Consider the following 24,675-nt stretch of genomic DNA (forward strand, 5'->3'; position numbering starts at 1 on the left):
ATTGTCAGTGCTACTTCTCTATGCTCTCCTCTTACAGTTTTGATCTTGTTCTTACCTCTACCTCCATTTAGAATTATTTTTTTCTCATTATAAAAACTTAAGATTTGTATAAAAGCAAATAAGTTAATATGCAGTAGCTTGATGTACTACGTCAGGATTTCAATGGCTTATGCGATTTTAAGATTAAAAATCAAACATCACAAATATACTTCCTGGTCTCAAAAAACCCCAATTCTCATATTTTTGTTTATTTTCTAAACTGAAATTCAAAAGGTACAGAAAACTTCCATCATGTGCTGCCTCAAATACTCCAGCAAAATCAAATTATAGAACTTATTAAGGCTTTTGATCAGCCCCTCAGACATCCAGATCAGCTATGTACTTTTCTCCCTGCCCTTTAGCAGATACTTACGTCTCCTTTTACAGTCTCTTATTTGCACACAGTATTCTCTCTTCCTTACACACCTACAAGACCCAAACCTCCCTCACGATACTGGATGATCAGTGGATGTAACAGTGGTAGAGGACATTTTAAAGAAGTTAAAACATTGATCTGAATTCCAGAAGAATGAAGTGATCTGAGGAGACAAGAGTGGGATTTCTGGCTTATACTGGTTTTAGAAGTAGATGGAAAAATTACAGACCTATAGCATCTAATTCCTATCCACTTTCTGAAGACACTCAACAAAATGTGTCTCTCTTGAGTAATCATTTATGCAGTGTAAATGCTATAAAAATCTGAACGCTGTGGCACAGTTTCAGATGACAAAATTACAAAGCCAAATGCACACATGCTATATACATGGGATGTCTAATGTTGTCAGTGAAGAAAAGGCTATACTTGAAGGTATATTTGCTAGATGCTGCTTGACTGGTTTGTATCAAAAAGGTGTTCTGATTATTTTTCTTCATCATATTACACAATATACTTAGATTTTTTTTTATTCTTTAAACACGTAACTACTTAAGCCTTTTGTACTTGCTAGAGTTTTTGTTTTTCATAAAATGTTTTTATTTTTCATAAAATGTTTTTATTTTTCATAAAATGTTGACACTTACTATATATATACTATATATATAGTATATACTGTAAATTTGAGAAGAAAAAATGGATACTTGGATATCTGGTTGCAGGATACCACCACTGAAAACTAATTTGCCAAGTTGTTACACCAAAAAGGAATTAGTCGATCCATTTTTCAGTTTCTAAGTTTTGCAAGCTCGTCACACAAAATAACATCTTAAATGAAAGATCTATTCGCCCTTATTTAAACATATTTAGGCAAAAGAGCAAATATATATTAAAACCTTCCATTTCCGCCAACATTTTACCTTCATTTGATAAAAACTTGTGTTTTACGACCTCGGTAGCATAATCAGTTCATGGACGAAAAGCAGCCGAGGCAACGCATGACAAAACACCCCAGTGATAGCAGATGTAGGACTCATACTTTTAAAATAGCCCTGCCCCAAAGCAGCTGACTCACGGTAACACTCCTGCCCGCTGCCTGCCCGCTGCCTCCCCTCGCTGGGCAGCAGCTGCCTCACCATGTGCTCAGCAGAACCGCCGGCAGCAGCACACGGTGGGTCGCAGGACACAGGGGTTGCTCGCCCTGCAGACAGACGGACGTGCCTAGGGAAGTTCGGAGAAGCCAGGTACGTGGCAGAAATGCTAAGGAATGTAATGGGGTGGGATGGAGACTGAGGTGCCAGTTTGGGTATTTCGGAAGTATAACTAGAAGGGGAAAGTGTGTTAAGAGGCCGGGACTGAAATCCACGTGCTGAGACAGTAAGGAAAGAGGTGAGAAATAGGCCATGTTATGTTGTCTTTAAAAGAATAACTAAGCAAGGTACTTTTGAATAACTGCTTTAATTATACAGATAATTAGTTTACTGGGCAGATGATCACATCCCTGTCATGTAATGATTAATCTCTTTTTTCTGGCCCTATGATTCTTATGGGAAAGCTGTTCTGGTGACCAGAAAACCTACTAAAGCCCAGGCTTAAGCGCAGGCAACTTACATCCTTTTTCCATTGTGCAAATACTGTCTTTTAGGCTTCAGCTGCAGATTCACCTATAGAAAGTAATTATTAATTTCTCAGCTTTCTTTCATCTTGTGGGCTAAAAAGGCCACGCTTATAGATTCTTCTTTATAGACTAAATACCATCCAAGTAGCTGCTCTTGCTGTTATTTCAGAGCTCATGTATGTTTCTTTTCTATGGCTGCCCAGAATAGTAAGCTGAATTCCTGATTAAACCTCAACAACGACTTGTAAAATAGTGTTAGTGCCTCCTTATCCTTCATGGAAATGAACCTTAAGATTTCACATGGTTTTTCACAACTGCTTTGCATTTGTGGCTTATACTACCTGAGATTAATCTGCATGCACCTGCTATGCTCCTTTACAGTCATTTTATTAAAGCAAATTGTTGCTGGTGTATGACCCACAGTGTATGACCCTGGATTTTACCCTATTTCTATTTTTACCTCCCCAGTCACAACAAAACTCATCCTATGTGATACACTAATCCTCCTTTTTATGAATAGTCACTTCTGCTAAAGCATTAACAGTGAATTTCATTGTCGCTCACTTAAGACCTAAATACCTTATGAGTAAATTTTGAGAAAATTCATTAATATGCTTACTCAATCCTACACCTTCTTTCATTTCTACAGGTTGCTATTTCTCTCGTATCTATTCCAAATTCACCTTGGAATTCCCATCCTGTCAAGTTCAATTAAAATAGTCCAGCTGAAAAATATCTAATTGACTTCCTCTACCTAAGCAAATGAAACCAATAGACTGGTACAATTTATTTTGGAAAAACCCCATGGCCTTTTATTTCACTGACTTTTTAAGAGTTCTCTAAAAGTTTAGAGGTTTGTTGGATGCCTCAGTGCTGCTACATGCAGACAGTAGAGGCTCTCAGTTTCTAGAGCTTGTTTACCAGGCTCTCATCACATGTTGACACTGCGAAACTTGACGCATCTCTTTACTTTCTCTTTCCGTGAGGATTTCTAAGGATTTCATTTATGTCATGGCTGGCCGGGTCTGTGCAAAGCTACAGTAGAAAACTTCCTTGCCAATTTGTTTGCCTCAATGGCAAACAGGTTTTCTTTTCATGGGTAGTGCTATTGTTCTTTGGAATCTACTTTTTGACATTCTGTGTTTTTATATGTAAACTTCAGTACAGTTATTTGAAATAAACTTTTGTATAGAATAATCTTTCGCCTTCAACTTTAAAACAGAGAAATCCACTCTGACTGCAAAAAAAGGAATGGGAAACAATATGCTGCTAACTAAATATAGGCTTGGGATAGATGAGAATTATTCATTAAAGTCCCAGCTGAAATTACCAGCTATGGTGCCTGATTACTGATTTTCTTCCTGTCAGAAGACTCTTCTATAACAATAATTTTAGCTTGCATTAACTTAAACACAACAGAAATACCTCATGCAGACACATTTTAGCTCTAGAAAAGCATAGTCAGATATAAGAATCACACAGATTAAGTGTTAATTGTTTTTAATCACAGGTATCACATGGATTTGAAGTTTTGTGCATAATGTATTCAAGTGTTTGGGTTTCTTTTCTACTAATATTAGATTAAAAATGGGTGCTCAAACACAACAAAGATTAGACCAAGATAATTACCTAGACAGGAATTCTTCAACTTAAGTCCACTTTCACCAAATGAGGTATTGTAATAGACAACTACATATATAGTTTTCCTCTATCAGAAGACTCTTAAGATCATAAAGGAAAAATTCCTTTATCAAGAGAAGTAAATTTGAACTAGAAGATCGAATTATTTACTGATAAATGTAAGTTTATACTGAAATACCACACTGCTCTTTACAGAGACATTATGAAAAAATTATTGGGATAATTTCTAGTTCTGTCCTAGAGCAACTGGAGCAAGAAGTATTTTTAGCAGTCTGATCATTATTCCGGCATCTTAACCAACTGACCCGTTCACCTGGTCTGCGATACCTGGTATGATGATCTCAGGGACATCCAGAATGTTGCCAAATGAAGCAGTTTTACGATGGCCTCGTTTAGGCTTGGAATAGGCTGAAAAAATACACATATACAATACACATGCAAAACACTAAAATGGCAATAGCAAAATTATTAAACTCCTAATATGGCATTTTTCATAAACTTGGTTAACTATAGTTCATGCAAAAATGTCTCATGCAGAATAAACTGCATTGCCTTCCACTCATGCTTACACATAGTAAAGCAACTGTTAAAAAGCAAAAAATGCAGAACTAGCCGTCATTACGACACTGTGTAATTAGTTATAGTTAGCAACACAAAAGTCAAACACAGAAAGCAGCATGGCAACAAGGAAGGGAAAAATCAAATGTAATTATCGAAACAGAGAACAAATGAAATTATTTCAGATCACCTGTATATTCAGAATAAATTCCTGATTGCCTGAACTTCCACAACATTTTCTCTTTAGTGTGGGGTACAAACTATTTTATAAACAAGATTAACAGTTGGGTACTTCCATTTCTTTGAATCACCTCCTTTTAAAAGAAACCTCATTTGTCTCTGAGAAAATCCTTACTCTTACTACACTTGACAATCATTCCTGCCTTTCATCCTTTTGTCCTATTAGTGAAGATATTTTGTTTTACAAACTGGATATCACTACCAACCTCTTAATTTTTGAATGATGTTCAAGAAACATTATATACTTTGGAATAAAATCTAATAATACATTTTTTATTTTTATTTTAGTACTTGTTTAGTTTAAGATAAATAGTTCCCATCCAGAGAAAAGTCTGAATACATCTCTCAAAGGTAGAACACTGCAGCATATCTATCTCAAACTTAAAAAGTAATGGTGATGTGCATTATGTGACTTACACTTAATCTTGCAACAGATGGAACAAGAAAATTAAATAATTATTGACCTGATTTGCTCTTAACAACAGCCCAGTTCTCACCCAGCCACAAATTTTTTTTCAGGTTCACAGCATATTATTTCTGTCACACAGTTAAAAAGAGTAAAAAACCAAAGCAAAACAAATACAGTGCTGTTTCAGCTCTTTTTGAAAGAGTTACAGTCAGATGCGTTTGATCTCATTTCTAGTAGTCCACTATTGCCTGAAGTGATTTCTTAAAAAAAGTAACTAGTATGTTCAATATATACTTTCGTTTCAAGAAAAAGAGACCCTCCAGTCATTAAAAAAAGTCTTAGAATATTTTGAAATAATAATTAGTGTTCAGAGCAATGTACAAATCAGGAAAATTAAAAACTCACACAAAGGAGGTCCGGGTTATCTCCACTAATGTAAAAAATTTACATTGACTTTAGAGTATCAGTGACCAAAGTGAGTCCTGACGTATTTTAAAATAAAACCAGTACGTTGTTATTATCAGGTAAGTACACGGCTGTCTTCTGTGTTAGGAAACCTTTAGAGATATTCAGGGTGAGATGTGCTACACAACCATCCAGTCAAAGACTGACAATACAAAAGACAAATCTTGAAATAAGGCTTTGAAAGAGGAACACAAAAGTAAAAAGTGTTTAGGGCAAGATAAATATTATGAGTAACTTCAGTATTTAGTAAAACAAAATCCTGGAGTAATCATAATACAATGGAGAACAAAAATGAAATAGCCATGGTGCACAAGAAAGCCAGAATATGATGCATATTTCATTATTAATTGCAGTTACTCGACTACCCTAATTTTCAGATCGGTAGAAAAACAGTAAACTTTGGACTAACCAAAGTAATTTTGTCTGATTATATAAATCTGTGGTTATACACCATAACGAAAGTTTCACATATGAAACTTAAAACCTTAAGTTCGCATAGATTAACAAACAATATCTTTGATGAAGAAAAGAGACAAGAAAATGTTTACCAAGTATACACATTTTTATTAATTTGCTCTTCTGGGAAGAATGAAGATTGCTTTCACCGTAAAATCATATATTTATACTTACACATAAATTCCAATTCACTTAAGGATTCTATGTATAGACACAACAGTTTATAGCTACCTGAAGCAAACCTGGCAAAACAGCTGTAGCTTTTTGTTTGTTTTAAACAAAATATACCAACGCTTTAATTATCTGATAAATAAAAATCTAAGTAAGTTTCTGCAACCTGTCAAAGTGGATTTTAAAATGTATTTGGGAACATGCTGAAGTTTAAACCCACCTCTTAATTTCAAAATATCGTAGGAATAACCTTGAAGGAAATGTTATTTTAGAAATAATTATGCTATCGGAGATGGAATAACAACATTATTTCAGATGCAAAGGAGAAAGTTGTGCATTTGAAATAGTACTCATATTTAAAAGTCTCATTCAACAAAAGCGATCTCTTCTGCAACCTTAAAAGTACTCAAATAAAATACTCAACTTTGTTGAGTGTACAACAGTGAATGAAGCCACTTTCCCGCACAATTAATAAAGACTACATGAAAAGTTAAATTATTTTCATAAGGCTGATGGCATTAACCTTCTGCAAGACTATGCATGTTTTACATCTTCCTTCCAATTCTTTAGTCTAACTCCCAAACATGCTTTAATTTTACCTGTGATGGATGCTATTCTTGCTTCTATTTCAGACATGTCAGCACTCATCCTCTTGGCTTCTCCCGAAACAAGGGCTGGCTGTGGTCGTGCACGAACATCTGACAAGCTCTCCACGCTGCTCCCACGAGAGGGGGGTAAACTCAAACGGCCAGGATCGCCCTATTTCAACAGTCACATTTTTAAAAAAGAAAAAAATTCTGCAGGAGCCCCTCCATGATACACACAGTATGTAGGTTAAAACATATTTTTACAATGTGCATCTTAAAACTGACAACATTTAAAATTTATAATTCAAAAATGGTAATAATTTAGCTATTATTGGCATACAAGAAGCAAATATCTGCAACTATCAAAACAATCTAACTTTACCAGATGAAAAATGAGTAGAATTAGGCCAATATTGTCACAAGAGAATATTTGTATTTTTTTCATCCTACTTGAAATAAACCACGGTATTTTAAAAATTCATGTAAATGTTTCATCCTTTCGTGTCATGCTAATATTTTGGTTCTAAATTAAGGCAGCAAATCTTACCTGTTTATTTATTTGTTTTTTACTTTATGAATACTTTTAAATAAAATGAACATTTGTCTTATTTAATTGGAGATCTTATTAGAGCCTTCCAGTTTACATTTTTGGAATCATTCAATATTTTTCTATCCCCTTTCATGTCCTTTTCCTATAACTAACTGGCTCCAATTCTGTACTGTTTTTGAAAGAAGACACTAATGTTTTGTAGTAGTTACAACACTTTTGATCATTTCATTATAATGGTTCAAAATTGCTTATGTTGGCTTACCGGCTGCTTTGCTGTATTTTTCATTTGCTGTGCCAATTTTGACTCTAAACGTTTTATAGTGTCATTGGTAGAAGCTCCTTGGAAATCACTTGGTTCCATGTTAGCGTCACTCTTGTTACTTGTATTTGTAGAAGTGATGTCCATGAATGAACCTAGAAATCAATAACAAGGAAAAAAAATTAGAGAATTTCCATTAAAAATACTAAAGTGCATCTCTTCACTTGAGCATTCTCAGAAGCCTAGCTTTGCTTTAAAGCAACTCTTTTGAAAACTTCTAATGAAAAGCAAGCTGCAAGATCACAACAGATCCATTAATGTAAAAAGGAGTGAAAAAGACAGAATATATGACTAAGTACTATGAGGAAGTCAATCTTCAGCTTGCTCTGAAATTGTTGAGGTACATGTTATATTAATAACACAACCAGCAACCTCATTCACAATTAATGACAAAGTCCATCATAAACCACAGAGGAGGAGAAATACCTAAAAAGTAACAGACAATATATATTCACAGTTTAAAGTGATAAATATCTTAAAATCATGTGCTGAGGGGTGAAGAACAGCTAGTAAAGTTGGTACAATGCTACAGCTGGAAAGATCTTGTAGTATACAGGTCACTAAGTTGCAAAGTAGCCAGGAAAACTTTATCCAAAGTAACAGCAATTTGTTTGGAGACAGAAAACAAACCAGCCAAGCAGTGGAAGGTGAAGACACCTAAGATTTAAAACAACTGAAGTGGGAAAACTGTACTCTAAAAAATTAGAAGACCAAACAATCTTTATTTTCTGTTATTAAAATGATTTATCTGAAGGCTAGACTACCTGAAAGCCCAGTCCACATTTTGTTCCATTCACCTTTCTAGTGATTTCCTTGCACTTCATTTAAATTACTGCATTTGCTGCATCTTGACATGGAACAACTGCAAGTTGAAATTGCAGGCATCATAAATAAAAGTGGGTGCAGCTTTCAAGAATAGTAAAAAAAATTAAAATGCTCAACTCCTAAACATTAAATATGAATGAAAGAGTGTCAATTGCTAGCAACCTTCTTGGGGAAAAAAGGAGGAGACCTTAAACCTGGTCATTCAGAGACAGCTTTTATTATACGCTTGTTCTTCATTAAAGGTTCACTTCAGCAAAACCATTTGGCTGAGAAAACGAAATATGAAGTGGTACAAGATCTTAACAAACAAAAAAAATAGACTGCTGCCAATGTTTAAGGTTTTGGAAAGGCTACCTTTCCCAATTTGAGTTCAAAATCCACGTGAGAATGTACTTTATAATCTATCTGCATAATTTCATGTTGCCGTTCTTTTATTTATACAAGTGTACCTGTACTAGTGGCAGAGTTGCTTTGGCCTTCATCTGAATACTGGCAAGGATACTGCAGAGGTTCATCAGCTCCTGGAAAGTACTGTGAAAAAACAGCAATGGTTTGATAAAAAAGTAATTAACAATTGCTTTAAAATTATTGAAATAGTACCTCATAATTTAAAAATATAAATTATATATTATGTTTATAATAATATATTTGAGTAGTAAATGCAATTATTTTAGTGATACACTAAAATACACCTGTGATCATTTTTATTAATTTCCCTAAATGTGTTATGAGTTAGTGTACCTCATCCATAAGGAGAGGAATGATTTCCTTTCTTTACCACAGTAATTTGATAATTCATATCAAAGAGAGAGAGAAAGAGAGAGAAAACATGCAAGGTCATCTTTGGAGTGTGATAAAAGGCATACATTTTATAATTCAATTTCCCAACTTAATAGGTTAAGAAATTGTTAAGATACTAAAATAAATGTATATACCCGCATCAAGTGTGTCATTATTTTAACAATTTCCTCCATGGATGGTCGTTGCGAGGGATCCTTGGACCAACAACGGGTCATTAGACTCTCAATTGGTTTAGGTAAGTTTTTGATCAGTGGTGGCCGAGTACCTACAATTGGAATTAGAAAAAACCCTTAATTTGTTAAACAGACTAAAAGACAACTGACATCGACTGATCTATTTCTTGTATTTTGCTAAATAAATGCAGGAAAAAGGTAGTGCTAGGTGTCATCTGAAAGAACTAGCATGTACTTAATTTTCTCTCTTACAAACACAAAAATGACCAAAAATGTTCCTCTGCACTACATATAAGTTACAATTACATACAAACAAGTAGAAAGAAAATTAAACTTTTCCTTTAATACAATGGCTAATGAATATGTTACCACTTTCTGAAGAATAAAGCTCTAGACCAAACTAGGAAGCAAGCAGTGACAGTCTTCAGTTCCAACACTGCACTCACAAGAAAAGAAAAAAAAGGAAAAAAGTATTTTTGAGGGCTGATATTGCTCTTAAGAACTTCCTGAAAAATTACTAAGCACTGGAAGTACCAATTTCATGTGACACTTCCATGGCTTATACACGTTTTTAATTATGTATTTTACTTCAACTGTTGCATAACTATTTAGCTGTCTTTTTGTTCAAGTTTCTACTCTTCTTACTATTTCAACAGTAAGTACAATTAACAGACATGCAATTGTGTTTGATACGTGAGATGCACTGACATTTTGCATAGAAAGCAGCAAATATTTAAAAATGTATTAACTATAACAATACATGAAGTAGGAGTGTCACAATGGTTTCAAGTGTGATGAAACACACTAACACTTCCTTCCTAAAAAGGAAAAGCAGCAAAGGGGGAAAAGGAAGAAGAGAAAAAGAGACAAGTTCTTAAAGCAAAAATAGGGACAGATAGGGAATTTGTCTTCCCACTTTTGCACCTTACTGAGGCTTTCTGATACATGACTATTAGTTTTGCACTTTTACAGTTAATGCTTTTATGCAAGGCACTCATCACTCCCAATCTCAATGACTCGTGTCGTTGAAAAACGGACATGGGAATCTCTTTCTTCATTCAAAAATACCATTTGCAAACATCTGTCTTCGTGCATTATTAAGACTATAATATATAATCCTGTCACTGTCTATCCCTTTCTTTCTTCATCAAACAGGATGCCTGTGCTCACCTTATGCTTCTATCATTTAGTATGGAAGCAATGACACTCAGGCAGAGCGCCAGCCTTCATTGATTATTTGTTAATTACATCTTCCAAACAAGTTTGTGCTTTCTTTGGTGTTGTCTTTCACAAATGGCAGAAACTCTTTGCAGTAATTCACTGAACTACTTCACTATCACTACTTTATTCTTCTTAAAACTCTGCTTTGGCATGGTAACTAAAACACACACTGTTAAAAATGCTACACCACTAGCATGAAGATACTACAGTCTATGATTCTGACCAATGTTTTACCACTGCTTTGTTTTGTCTGTTTGAACTTAGCCACTGCCTCCTGTTTATCTTCTAAGCTCCTGAGAATCTGTCCTGTATAGTACCTAGCACAGTAGAGTCCTGCTCCATGACTGCAGGTACCTAGATATACAGGTAAAACAATTCAAACAGTAGAACAACAACAAAAAACCAGATGAAAAACAAAGTAATATGTTTAATGCCCAATGGTCCTGGCAGGAGTCTGACAGTTTCTGGCATTTCTAAAGACAGGTCAAGTTACTTAAACCCACACATTTACTATAGATGCCCAGTTAAAGGAAAACAAAACAAAACAAGACAAACCCCCACAAACCCCAACAAACAACTTGGCTAATAAAATTGTCATTCATCCAGACAGAGAGGTTGCAGGGTGTTTTGTAACACCCGATTCAGATCACTTTTAGAATGCAGTGTCATAACAAAAAGAACGTGGCTCTTTTCCCTTGTTTGTTGATATGCTAGTTACACGTAGCAGGAGATGCAAGCACTTTAGCAGCCAAATAACACAAACCCCACACTGACACAAAAGTGGCAGTGTCTATATATTGTCTTTATGACAAAAATGCATATTTAATGAAGCATAAAATGGAAGAATTAGTAATTTAAAGCTGCACAGTTAAGTGTGTTTAGTAAATTTATAGGTCAAATACACAACTTCAAATGCAATAAAGTATTTTCAACTCACCATTGTGAACTGCCCACATTATACGGAAAGCTGGACCACCAATCTCATCAAAAGGTTTCCTACGCGTGATTACCTCCCAGAGAATAATACCCCAACTGAAAACGTCACATTTTTCACTGTAATTGCTACCTGGAAGAAAGCCATCGACATCATTTGTTTCTTTTCTATATAATGCATTAAAAAGAAGTACAGTTTGAGCTGATAAATAGCTCTAAATGCTTCCTTTCACTTCACATTTGTTTTGCTGAGAAAAACCAGTTTTATAAAGCTGGCCGATTTACGCTAACTTAAGACTGAAATCATTTAACAGTAAGATTGTTAAGAATGCCTCTCTCTGGAAATCAATTCTTTCACTTGGAGGCATCCTGGAATGTGTCAGTTTTCTTAAATAATATAAAATGCAATTTATAAAGTTGCAAAGATCTCCTGCATTCAGGATTTAATTCACTACGCTTACTTCCTCTAAATTTTCTTCAACTCACTTCTTCCATGTTAGTCACAATATGCCAGCCATTAACATTTCTGTCGTATCCATTCCTCTTTATTAACTAGAGGTCTTTAGCAGAACTAGTAAGTTACTATAAGAACAAATTATCAGATTCCTCAATTCCTCACCATCTTATTTCCTCCCTATTATTCTTACTCTTTTCGTCATGTCATTACTTAAAAGTTCTTTGACCGCAAATTCAGTATTTCTGAGACTCCTGTTAAATGTGCAGAAGACACGTAGGTGATAGAGAATAATGAATAAAAATGTTCAGAGACTGCAAATAAAGAATGTATGCTCTGTAACCATAACTCATGGAAATACTAAAAATAAATGTGAATGGCTAATGACATGAGAATAAATGTGTGAACATAAATGATAGAGATTTGCTTATCTGTCTTTGAACAAGTATCAAAATTGGCATCAAATGGCCAAGAGATTATTTTGTTAACATGTAATCAGAAAACGTCACTGAGATAAATCATTTCATAAACAGAGCAATTAAAGAAGCTTATTTTCACGCGGATACTCATCATATCACATCCAGTCACAACAGTCTCCACTCTCCCTACGAGTGATCTTCCTCTGCCCTCAGACCTCCGAGGAACTGTGCAGGGAAAGCAGCGCGTTCTCACGCCAGTTCTTGCAGCCTGAGGCAGTGTGCAAGGCAGACAGGAGAGCCAGGCTGCAGCACAAACCGCAAGTCCCCTCAAAGTGCGAGGTACTAATGTGGATTTCTCTCAGCTACTGATTTTACAAAACTCTCTAAGAGTGTGGCTTCTCCAAAACTCTTTATGCCTCTATCAAAGTAGCTGAACACGGCTAACGAGTTCAAAAATTACCGAAGGGGAATAACAAAGTCAGCTTTATTGGTCAGTCTATTTTCAAAGGTGCCTGGAAAAAAAGTATCTGCAAATAATTGCAGATTGCTAAGGCAAGCAAAACAGTCTCTCTCAGCTATGCAGCCACAGCACTTGTGTGACACATAGCGTATGACATGGAAGAAGTGTTCTTCTCCTGTTTGAGCAAGGAAATTCTGTTTTGTGGCTGAGAAGTCTTAGACTAATTCTGAAAACTGAGGGTCCAAAAGCAGAGAGTTTTTGTTTCATTATGTACCAGATCAAGGTAGGATAACAGATTGACACAATCATTCCTCGATTTATCCAATTATCCCAAAGCAATTTTAAAATTGTTTCTTCTAAAGGGAGTTCTGAGATTAGAGCACTCGTTCTCTTTTGCTTTATCCTGATCTAAATGATTATTTCATTTAGATGGTTTGGTCTGTACAAGGCTTTTGGTGCCCTAATGTTTAAAATGGGGGGAAAATCTTAATATTAGAGCACTTACTTCCATAAGCACTCTGATATCAACACTAGATCCTTCTTGTGCCTTCATTGTTCTAATTTAAAAATGTTAATACTAGAACAGTAGTCAAATAATATTAGCATTTATTCCATTGTTGAATTCTGATGCAGTAGCCTAAGCAAATAAATTTTTAACAATTTTGACATTTGACATGATAATTTTAGTAGTTTAATGACTGTTTCAAGACTAATTTGGTATACTGCATCATAGAAGCTACTCTATTCCTTTCTTTCCTTGATACTCATATAAAGATTTGTGTCATTATCAATAAATGCTTCCAGATAAAAGTATATAAAACCAACTGTAAAGAGAAGGCTTTTGTCACTGTCCAACAACAAATTTGCAATAAGAGATTTCTTTGTTCTGCTTTGCTGAATACCTACATCAGAGGAATCAGGATATGCACTGTAAACTCCTACTACAATATACTTCTTTCAAAATCTGTTTTAGATTAAGATTTTTTTGAGTAAAAAAATCTTTAGCTTTAACATTGATTGTCCAATTGATTATTTCTAGAAGAAAAAAATATCTCTTACTGATACAATTTCATTTAATAGTAAACAAGTGTTAAGGAAAGAAGCATTTCTAGCTAGACTTAAAGAAATAGAATAGGTGCCTCAATATAAAGGGACACACTGGGAAATTTTTAGGCACCAGAGTGCAACAGATCACTCTTGGGTAGGTCCTCTAAGCAATATGCAGGGGAAAAAAGGTAACTTCAAAACAAAAGCTCCAGAAGTAGTATGTGAGAGGAAACTCCTCCTAAAAATGCATATGACCACATATAATTTGCTGCTTCTCTCTGGAACAAGGACAATAAAAGAGAAGAGGCCACTTCGATCCAGAATCTGGGAAGCAACTGCTGCACATAGGCACTTGCCAAACAGATCAAAACCAGGACATCTGCTTCCTAAAGCAAGAAGATAACTTTTCCAACCCACTCTGCTAATCACAATGATAATTTGAATTACTGACTGGCTAAAAGGTGTTCAATTTGCAACCTATTATTGACTGGCTTATTTATCTGAAAAACATCCAATCATCAAGTATCAGTCCTCCCCAGCTACGCTCCAATAAATAGCTTGTTTTCCCACCTAAGTAAAATAACTGTTAACAACAAGTTCCTCAGTATATAGGAAAGAGGAAGTACATCAAAACTCTAGATTACACAAAAAGCAGACAAAAATGTAGTTACAAGAAAGTGGAGGACTGAAAATGAAGGCAATTATGTTCAATTTAGAGACACTAACAGGGAGATTCTAAAGATAAAAGCTGATCGGAATAGGGAGTGAAAGTAACGACAGTGTATTTAAATGTCAGAACAGTTTGAAATGATACAAGGATCTTGGAAACAGAACAATCATGGGGAAATAGCCCTCTGGCTGTGTTTTACTTGCTTATAAAATAAGAAGCAGCAGCTGTTTAAAGGTACTCCTTATGTAAATCTCAGCAGTGACACAAATAAAGGTTCCACATCTTCATGTAATTAACTGTCTGATACTAAAATGAGAGAGTCAATTCAGTGCTGCTGTTCAAAACTCTGCAATACCATTTGGCAATATACAATCATACAGATTTTTAAATAAAAGTCAGACTTCCACCAAGACTTTTTCACCTCAAACTTCAGCACACTGATTGAAATAAAGTAAGATTACAGGATGCTCTTACTTCCTATATCAAATTCATTTGCAGTTGCATCTCTAGAAAGATCACATAATATTGACACTGTAAATTATTGTTACCTTCAAAAACTTCAGGTGCCATCCAAGCAGCACTTCCCTTATTGTTGGTCATGTGTGTTTGAATATCACAGGCTGTACCAAAATCACAGATTTTTAGAACTGTCCCCCCAGCTACCAAGAGCAAGCTGTCAAAAGAAAAAAACAAAAACAAAACCAAGAACAAAACCAATCAAAACCAAATTAAAATTGTAGGATGAAACAGTCTGGTAATAAATCACTGATATTTTTATCCCAACAACTGTCATTTTAATATAGTTGAGTATCTGAGGCTTTGCTTCTCAGTGCTTTAGTTTTATAATTTGAGAAATAAGTAAGGTCATTTGTGCCTAATCTGAACATATATTTTAAAATAATCAAATATATATTGTAACACATTAATATATCTACATGCCAGATTTTAAATAAATGTCTTTAGCCATAGTAAACCACTAAGCAGAGTCTGAAAAACAAGTGCTGTAACAATTTTACCAAAGAAGACTGCCATTAATGTCAGTCAATGTAGCTATTTATTTAAATGAAAGCATTTAAAGTGACATGTTAACAGCTCTCTAAATCAACACTGGGGATACAATAAAGAATTCAAGATTTAAAGCGTGGCTTCAAGTTGTAATTTTATCTGGTAGTAACTGCAGGCTCCCACCAAAATCCCCCTGCTGATCCCCAAATCTCTGTTTCTACCTCATCTGTGAAGCCACATCTGAAGCTGTAAAATGAGCGAGATCAAGAAATTGACCGGGCAGAAAACTATTCACTTTTGTTTCAGTGGAAAGTGATGGGAGATTCCAGCAGTGGTAGCGGAACCGGCAGAAGGAGGGGATAGAGATGGTCATGTGGGGAAAGAGCTCTAATACACCACATTAAATATGCTGTTAAAACCAAGCAACCAAACAAGCACCCCACCTAATGTTCTCCTATTCAACATCACAACCCACTGTAAAATCAAGGCATTTTAAATGCCTCTGATTAGAAATCCAATCCCTATAAAAATCCTCTTCCATGAGGCAGGGCAGGAGCAGCTCCAGTTCAATGGAAAGTAACTGAGCACAGTCCATTTCCTGCAATACGCACCATCATTCTGTAACTCTAGTTTCAAATGCACGGCTTTTGTTTAGAATACAGTACACCCAATAAAGTTAGTATCAATTAAAGGCATTTCTTTCAAAAAAATGAAATTTTTGTAAATGATGTTAAACTCCCATTGTAAGAACACATAGAATTATGAGCCATAAACCTACTTTGGTGGTTTCAGGTCTCTGTGAATTAGAGCCTTTGGTTTCATACTGTGGAGATATGCCACTCCTTGGGAACACTGTAAACACCAACTCATGGCATGTGCAGCAGTATAATGAGGCAGAGGTTCAGCACCATGCAGCACTGCAAAACAAAGGCACAAACTAAAAAGAACTTTATTGCATATTACAACAGATACAAAGGAGTTAACAACATACCAGTCAGAAAGCTCTGTGGCATCTAAGTAATTATCAATGCCTCATCACTGCAACTGAAAATATCCTTCTGCAGACTGTCACAATAATGGAAATGTCAAAATATTTTCCAATTTTTAGTATGCTTTTCATAATTTTAAGTGTTAAAATTCAATATGAAAGGTGTTGCTTGTTCTCAGCTATCTCTAGTAAGGTCTATGTTAAACAAATTGTTAGGGAATAGATCCTTAAAACGTTCAGGGAATTTACAAGTTAAGGAAGAATCTTTTCAGATGTTCCACTAGAAAACCTTAGATGACTGGTATAAAATATAAGAAACATATAAAGAAACAAACCAGTCGACTGAAAAGTGGTTTTTAAAAGTGCACTCCTTTCTCCTTAAAATTATTTTTGTCCAGGTGGCTTTGAGTATCTCAAAGCATGGAGATACGTATGAAACAACTTCAAATCATAGAACCATTTTGGTTGGAAAAGACTCACAAGATCATGGAATCCAACCATTTACTTAACTCTGGCACTAAACCATGTCACTTAGAACCTCATCTACACGTCTTTTGAACACCTCCAGGGATGGTGACTCTACCACTTCCCTGGGCAGCCCGTTCCAATGCCTGACAAACCTTTCCGTGAAGAAATGTTTCCTAATATCCAATCTAAACCTCCCCAGGTGCAACTTGAGGCCATTTCCTCTTGTCCTGTCACTTGCTACTTGGGAGAAGAGACCAACACCCTCCATCCTACAACCTCCTTTCAGATAGTTGTAGATCTATAGTTACATTTTAGATCGTATTTTCCCTAACACTTTACCTCCAGAAAGACAGTGTGTTGAAATGATACTCACCATTGTATAGGGAACCTCCTTCAGCATACTCCATAACAAGACACACCTTTGCAGGGGAGGGGACAAAAAAATAGGGATGTTTTAAATGTAGGGGCCAAAAATAGCTTTTGTAAACTGAAAGGAAAGTTCTTTGAGAGGAACTGCAAAGTCTCTATAGCTAAGCTAATGGAAAATCTATCTATGAAGACTCAATTTGAATGGTACATTTTTAAGAATAAACACCAAAAATCAGTTTTATACTTAGTTCCCTCTGTAAGTTAGTAAAGAAGAGAATGACCTACCTCCCCCTACAATCTTGAAAAGCAAATGCTGTCTTCAAACTGCAATTCACTTGCCTTTACTTTTTTTTTCCAGTGACTTATAAAAAAATTAAAATACCACGTCAAAATAATTTCACTAGTATGAAGAAAAAAGGGATGCAGCATTATTTTAACCAATTGAACAGCCCATATTGGAATTAGCTAAGGATATGTCTGTCCTGTCAATGGTACTTGCTTTTCTGATTTGAGAATTTGTGGGACTGTTCGCAGCTGTGGCAGAAAGCAAGTAAATCCAGAAAATTGCATATGAGAATAGGAACTGATTTACAAGCTGTGAATCATGTGTTGCTAATGTATTTTCTTTTCATACTTCTGATTTGCAATTAATAGGACCCTAGATGTGAATGACACTATATACATAATGCACCAGATGCCACTCAGCATATATATATATATTATATATTTTTTATATATATATATATTATATATATAATCAGCATTTAGAAATAGCTTTGTGGTCTTCTTGAATTTATTTCTCATAAGGGAAAACCAAAAAAAACAAAACCACCCCCAAAACAAACAAAAAAACCCCCAAAAGCTGAAAATAAGAACCAACCTACATATCTGTATACTTCCTTATTATGGCTAAAACATACAAAATGAATATAAAATATACATTTTTGTATATAAAATACACATTTTGTGCATTGGTGCTTGCACATGTTAAGCTAGTCACCTTTTGTCGTACTGATAAAGCTGTAACTTACTGGGTTTAGACAGGCTCCATATAACTTGACAATATTGGGATGGTTTACTCGTGACAGTTGTCGAAGCTGCAAAACAAATCACACTTTATTTCAAATCATAGGAAAAAAAGGCTCATGCTTTCTTTTCACATCTATAATTCATACACCACAACAGCAATTACAGTTTTATACATCTGCGTAATGCTAGGTGGTGACTTTAGGAATGATAAGACTGATGTCCCTGTGTGCATTTTAATTTATGTAATTAGGTTTGTGTCTAACCAGAGTTGTATTTAAAATAAATTTTAATGAAATTAAATTTAAAGAAAGTATTTTTTTTCATGGTGGTGTAAAAATCACTCAAGTCATAAGCACTGTGCAACTATGACCTCTACAGGTCCGGTGCTCTTCCTAGAGCCTCCAGTTTTGGCATCCCCATTGTCTGACTACATAAACAATCTGAATCATAATGGCTTTATTCACAATATAGAAAATTACTGTTCTAAAAAAACCCCAAAAAACAAGCCAAACCACTCACAACCCTATAAAAGAAGCCGGCTGGTTTAATATTAATGTAACGTAGTTCCAAGAACCTACTGCTGATTATATTAACTGACGATCAGAGTATTTTGCACTGAAATTTTTCTTTACTGGGAGGTAGTAGAAGTAAAAAAGGATTTTTTTTTCCCTTTACACAGACTTCTGAGGCAGCTTATGCTGTTCATCATCTAGGGAGCTAATGTTAGTTTTTCTATAAACTTCAGAAGTTCTAAAAAACCAGAATGGAGTATTACAAATGATGCTTGCACTGTGTAAGGTTTCCTGAAACTCAGTAACCACTGAAGTATTTCTGGGATTATCTTCTAAGACCTCTTTCAAACACAAACATTCTAAAGAGACTGATCAGATGTACTCAGAATTAAATTAGACTCAAAGTAGTACCATTAAGAACTTTCCACAGTAATAAACAACATACAGATATTTATATAGAGAGGCCTATTATAATACAAATATGCTTCCTTTAACCCTTCAGTGTGTTACATTTTTAGTTCCAAAATTAAAAGGATTTATTTTTAACATATCTTGAACATCCTAGATTCCTACTGACTAAATACTAAGCAGCGTGTCACAATGTATCTCACTTAAATTACATGGCTAACTTTTGATTCTATAAAATGTTGTGTATCTTGGGAAGTTTATCCATGTTTCTGAACTACTCAAGATCTTTCTGAAGAAGTAGACACTGAATGGAGTGATTGCCCTTAAGCGATTTACACGTTATTAATAAACTTACATGTAAGAAAAAAAGAATGAAATTATTTGAACTGCTGAAAAAACTAAGGAACTTTTTCAAGCACGGATCTGATGGTGTGAAGAACCTACGCTGTAGCCCCTGGAGTGTTAATCAGCTCCGGGATTCCAATGGGTGTTTTGGCTGCACACTGACTGCACATCAGGACAGAATCCAGGAACTGGTATTTCCCCAACCTGTGTGCCCTCCCCTCTCCCCTCTTGCCTTCCAGTTTTCATGGGAAGTAAACTAACGGCGCTACTGTGTGCTCTGACAGGCGTTCTGTTCCACATGACAAGGAGTCCAGGCCTGTACTGGGTACCACAGGTTTACCTCATAATACAGACACAGCTGTTAGTACACTAAATGCACTCATGAACAATCTCTACCAAACCCCATGTTTTCCAGAAAACTTACTGTACCTCTACAATGAAGGCTTTTCTTTCAGATTCACTTTCTATTTGTTTAATGGCTACGTCTTTAGCTCGCCATTTTGCCTTGCAGACCACACCAAAGGCTCCTCTTCCAACAACCTAAAACAAGACAATACAAAACACCTGAGTTAAAACTTGAAGTGGATTAATTCGCTGGGCAGGACTTCGCAAACAGAAAAGAAATTCAACTTAGAAAACTGAAGACACAAAGAATCGAATTTTACAGAAGCAATTTAATATTATGCCATCAAAGCACAAGAGGTGCTTAGCTAAGCTTCCTCCAGAGATCATTTATAGAAGAATTGGAAAACACACATACAAAACATATTAACACGCAGTAACAGTATTTTGGAAAAATGTGATCTTAATTATTTCAAACAAGATTTGCTCAGAAGAAAATTAGAGGAATGATGGCAAATTTATTTTTATAGATCACAGAATCACAGACTGGTTGGGGTTGGAAGGGAACTCTGAAGATCATCTAGTCCAACCCACCTGCTAAAGCAGGTTCACCTAGAGTAGATCGCACAGGGATGCATCCAGGCGGGTTTTGAATGCCTCCAGATATGACCAGTGAAATGGTATCTGTCTGTTGTATTCATTTATGCTTACTAGTAACAGAAATACAAACTTCTGAAATGTACATGCATATGCAAACTACTGCACAGGCCTATGCTGAAGTCTGGATGAGGTGTTCAATGTGCTCCAAGTTATTCTTTCATCTTCGTACAGATGCCTCAATACCGTGAGAACGGTAAACTCTCCTGAGAGTCCTCTAAATAAACACAGTGTCTGTATAAACTATGCTTTCTCTATTTGTTGAAGTCTGCTTTCTAGTTTATTTGGAATTAACATTGCCTAAAAATATACAAAACTAGACAAGAGTCATAAGTCTTCACTGTAACTTCACAGAAGTAGTCGTGGCAGCTTCTGCAGACTATATTATTCACAAGTCCTTTAACATTAGCTGTAAAGAAGCTCTAACACCATTATTATTTGGAGAAGTTCTTTGAAACAAAGCATGAAAATGAAAGCAAGATAGAGAAAAACGTCCTTTTTCTATGAGATCATGTTCAGTTACTGGTGAGCTATAAACTATGGTAAATGAAAATTTCACTTCTTTTAGTTGTGTTCTTCAGGGGAAAAATGGCAACATACAGAAATAACAACAAAACATGCATTTGCAATGTAAAGCTGAAACTAGAGGGTCACCAAAACAGTGACTCCAGCTGCTACAGGAAACCACAGACAAGCAAGCTGTTACACATATGCCCCAAAGCAAGGTGGAAAGAAGAGGAGGGAATGGAAGGTACACAAAGGCACAGAAGCTAAGGGACAGGAGTGCCTCCAACTCCAAAAAATGCAAGGCAGGGCAGATGAGAAGGATGAGGTGGAGGGCAAGAAATGGGCTAGGAGCTAAGTGGGCTGGTCTCACATTCTGTATTTGGCCCTAGCAGCTTTTCTTCACTGTTGGCTTTAATGGCATTCTGTGCTCATGTTCTTAGTCCTTGATTTCAAGTAATGTACCCTAAGGAATAACACAGATGGTTCTAATGAAATAAACACTTTTTTGGGAGGTGGATGAGAAGGGAAAGGAAGAGGAGTAGGGAGAGAATGGACTGGAAGCATTTACAAATGTGATTACCACAGCAGTTTATTATGGCAGAATTTAATTTTACTCTCTTCCTTAAATGGGTAAAGCACACAACACAAATATTATTTTGGATAGAAACCCACACTTTCCAAAATTACAAAGCTCTTCGCTAGAAAGTCACAGTTATTTATGACTTTATCCAATAAAAAAGGAAAATATTCTTGCGGGGGGTGGGGGGAGACTAGGGGAGGAAAGGCAGGAAGGAATATTCAAAATTCAAATATAGAGATACAATATAATTAATTATAAGTTCACTAGTGAATTCACTCCTTACTGGGATGGTTTCTTAAAATAAAAATGTGATTTGTAGATCAGTATATAACCACACATTCCCAGCGCTGAAACAATGTGAACGGCCTGCTGCCTGAATGCTCATACTTTGAGGAAATGATTTTAATAAATTTACCTCTTTTTTTTGAGATGCCCCCCAGTGTAGTAATAATCCGGAATGTAAATTAAGAGAGCTGATCTGGAGAAGGCAACTCAGTAGCCAGGAATGTACAAGCACCAGACTGTACTTGTCAGGGCTCCATGTCAAAGCAAACTGACTATCATGTATGCAAACCATGCTTGGGTTAGGTTCTCCCTACATGCTTTCTGAATAAATAAATAAATAAATAGTGAAGTTGATTTCCCCTGAGAATGGGGTAGATAAGGCTGCAGGTGCACAGCTCGAGACCTGTTAAACATTAATGTTGAATATGAGAAAGTCTGCAATCAAAGGCACAATCTGAAGAGGGAAAAAATATAAACAAAAAAAAAAAATCAAGATTTTGCATTAAGAAAGATGAGGAAAGGAGAAGTATGCTCAATATTTTTGTAAGGTTACATATGGCTGTGAGAGATGACTGCCCAAGAATGGTGATCGATGGCATTCTCCTCTTCTGGTTTCCTTAACAGACACAAAGAAGTATTTTTCTCTTTTATATTAAAGCATGCTCTTAGCCTTTCAGGGTCTCCTGGCTTCTCACTCTCCACAACAGTGGTTCACAGACACTGAAAAGGGACCTCTGGATTGTAACCTCCTCCCACAGCTACTGTATAGGGCCTTGACTCTTCATATATCGCACATCAGCTATTTTCTTGCAGTCCACAACTGAGACTGGAAACACCAAACTATATGAATGATAGTCAAGCAGCCTACGAAAATAGTACATATAAACAAACTGGAAACAGTGAGTCACCAGAAGACCTAAAAGTCCCAAATAGTCTCCCTTGGTATTTCCTCTTCTCTCTCAGACCACATTTTGAATAAAATTGCCCAACTTCTTGGGGTTGGCAGCCCCCCCCCTCTTCTACTGGCACAACAGAGTTGTCTATAACAGCCCCTCTACCCACCTTGCATGGTGCACGACCAGATCACCAGCTTAAGGAAAATCTCATTAGTCTGTGTGTGTGCCATAAGTCTGCATGTCACACAACTACTGATTTACTGAGCACATGGAAATTGTCCACTGTCATGTAACTCAGAGAGCAGCCTTTTCCCACCTGAGAAGTACTAAGGACAGATAGTTAAGGAGAGAAGGATGTCACAGAGCAACTCTGGCAGGATGAACTGCACTGGCAGCAGCAATTCAAGGTCTGGTGCTCCCTTATGATATGGAAGAACCCAAACTGGTCAAGTAACTGGGAAGAACTCTTCCTTCCACTTCGGGAAAAGGAGGTGTGCGTATCATTTTTCCTAGGTGGATAAAATTTGCCTTATGGCACAAGACTGAGACTCCTTTTAGAATGCTCCTTTTCTCAATGCACCTTTTCTCACATTCTTCCATGTTTTTTGACCATGGCTGTTACATTTAATCCAGTGACATGGAAAAGAAGTTGCTATTTGAAAACAGTGCACATAGGTCAGTTAAAAGATACATCTCGGATACATCTGATAACATGAAGCAATTTGATTTAATAATTTACAACAGTTTCTGGTGGATTGTGCTTATTTTTTTTGGATACTCTTATCTTTCCTTGCTGAAAAGACTTGTATATGTCCATATGTACAAATATATTATATGTATTACAGGTATAATTTTAAAATTATGACTATCGTAGAATAGTTTGGGTTGGAAGGGACCTTCAAACGTCATCTAGTCCAACCCCGCTGCAATGAGCAGGGACATCTTCAACTAGATCAGGTTGCTCAGAGCCACGTCCAGCCTGGCCTTGAAATGTCTCCAGGGATGGGTCATCTACCACCTCGCTGGGCAACCTGTGCCAGTGTTTCACCAACCTCCTTGTAAAAAAATTCTTCATGTCTAGCCTGAATCTCTCATTGTAATTTAAAACCATTACCCTTTGTCCTGTTGCAACAGGCCCTGCTAAAAAATCTGTCCCCATGTTTCTTATCACCCCTTTTAAGTACTGAAAGGCCACAATAAGGTCTCCCCAGAGCCTTCTCTTCTCCAGGCTGAACACCCCAACTCCCTCACAGCCTGTCTTCACAGCAGAGGTGTTTCAGCCCTCTGACGATTTTTGTGGCCTCCTCTGGCCCCTCTCCAACAGGTCCATGTCTTTCCTGTACCGAGGGCTCCAGAGACGGTTGCAGGACTCCAGGTGGGGCCTCACCAGAGCAGAGCAGAGGGGCAGAATCACCTGTCTCGACCTGCTGGCCACGTTCCTTTTGATGCAGCCCAAGATATGATTGGCCTTCTGGGCTGCAAGGGCACACTGCTGGTTCATGTCCAATCTTTCACCCACCAGTACCCCCAAGTCCATCTTGGCAGGGCTGCTCTCAATCCCTTCATCCCCCAGCCCATATTGATACTGGGAATTGCCCCAGCCCAGGTGCAGGACCTTGCACTTGGCCTTGTTGAACCTCATGAGTTTCTCATGGGCCCACTTCTCAAGCTTGTCCAGGTCCCTTTAGAGGGCATATATATGCAATATATACTACATATATTTTTACATATTAAATATATTTTTCGCATGTCTATAAAAATAAAATTACATGTATAATGAAAAAAAAGAAAACCCAACTGTCTCTTGCATTTCATTCCAATTGCATACTGTTCCCCTGAAGACAAATCCATGACT

General features: G+C 36.4%; 1 protein-coding gene across 5 annotated transcripts in view; it reads right to left on the bottom strand.

Moving 5' to 3' along the window:
- MAP3K7 (mitogen-activated protein kinase kinase kinase 7) overlaps positions 1-24,675 on the bottom strand; it is a 49,724-nt gene that overhangs the window by 16,217 nt on the left and 8,832 nt on the right. For 2 of the 5 annotated variants that reach the window (XM_065631119.1, XM_065631118.1), the window contains exons 2-12: positions 19,983-20,093; positions 18,291-18,356; positions 17,264-17,309; positions 16,213-16,351; positions 14,978-15,102; positions 11,384-11,512; positions 9,187-9,317; positions 8,701-8,782; positions 7,370-7,521; positions 6,570-6,729; positions 3,999-4,079 (exon numbers count right to left, since the gene is read on the bottom strand). In XM_065631119.1, the coding sequence (XP_065487191.1) occupies positions 3,999-4,079; positions 6,570-6,729; positions 7,370-7,521; positions 8,701-8,782; positions 9,187-9,317; positions 11,384-11,512; positions 14,978-15,102; positions 16,213-16,351; positions 17,264-17,309; positions 18,291-18,356; positions 19,983-20,093 (1,222 nt within the window). Of the gene's footprint in view, positions 1-3,998; positions 4,080-6,569; positions 6,730-7,369; positions 7,522-8,700; positions 8,783-9,186; positions 9,318-11,383; positions 11,513-14,977; positions 15,103-16,212; positions 16,372-17,263; positions 17,310-18,290; positions 18,357-19,982; positions 20,094-24,675 lie in introns of those variants that run through there. The other 3 variants (XM_065631122.1, XM_065631121.1, XM_065631123.1) reach the window with 2 other exon arrangements.

This window comes from Caloenas nicobarica, chromosome 3, assembly GCF_036013445.1.
Source record: "Caloenas nicobarica isolate bCalNic1 chromosome 3, bCalNic1.hap1, whole genome shotgun sequence".
Taxonomy (NCBI): Eukaryota; Metazoa; Chordata; class Aves; order Columbiformes; family Columbidae; genus Caloenas; species Caloenas nicobarica.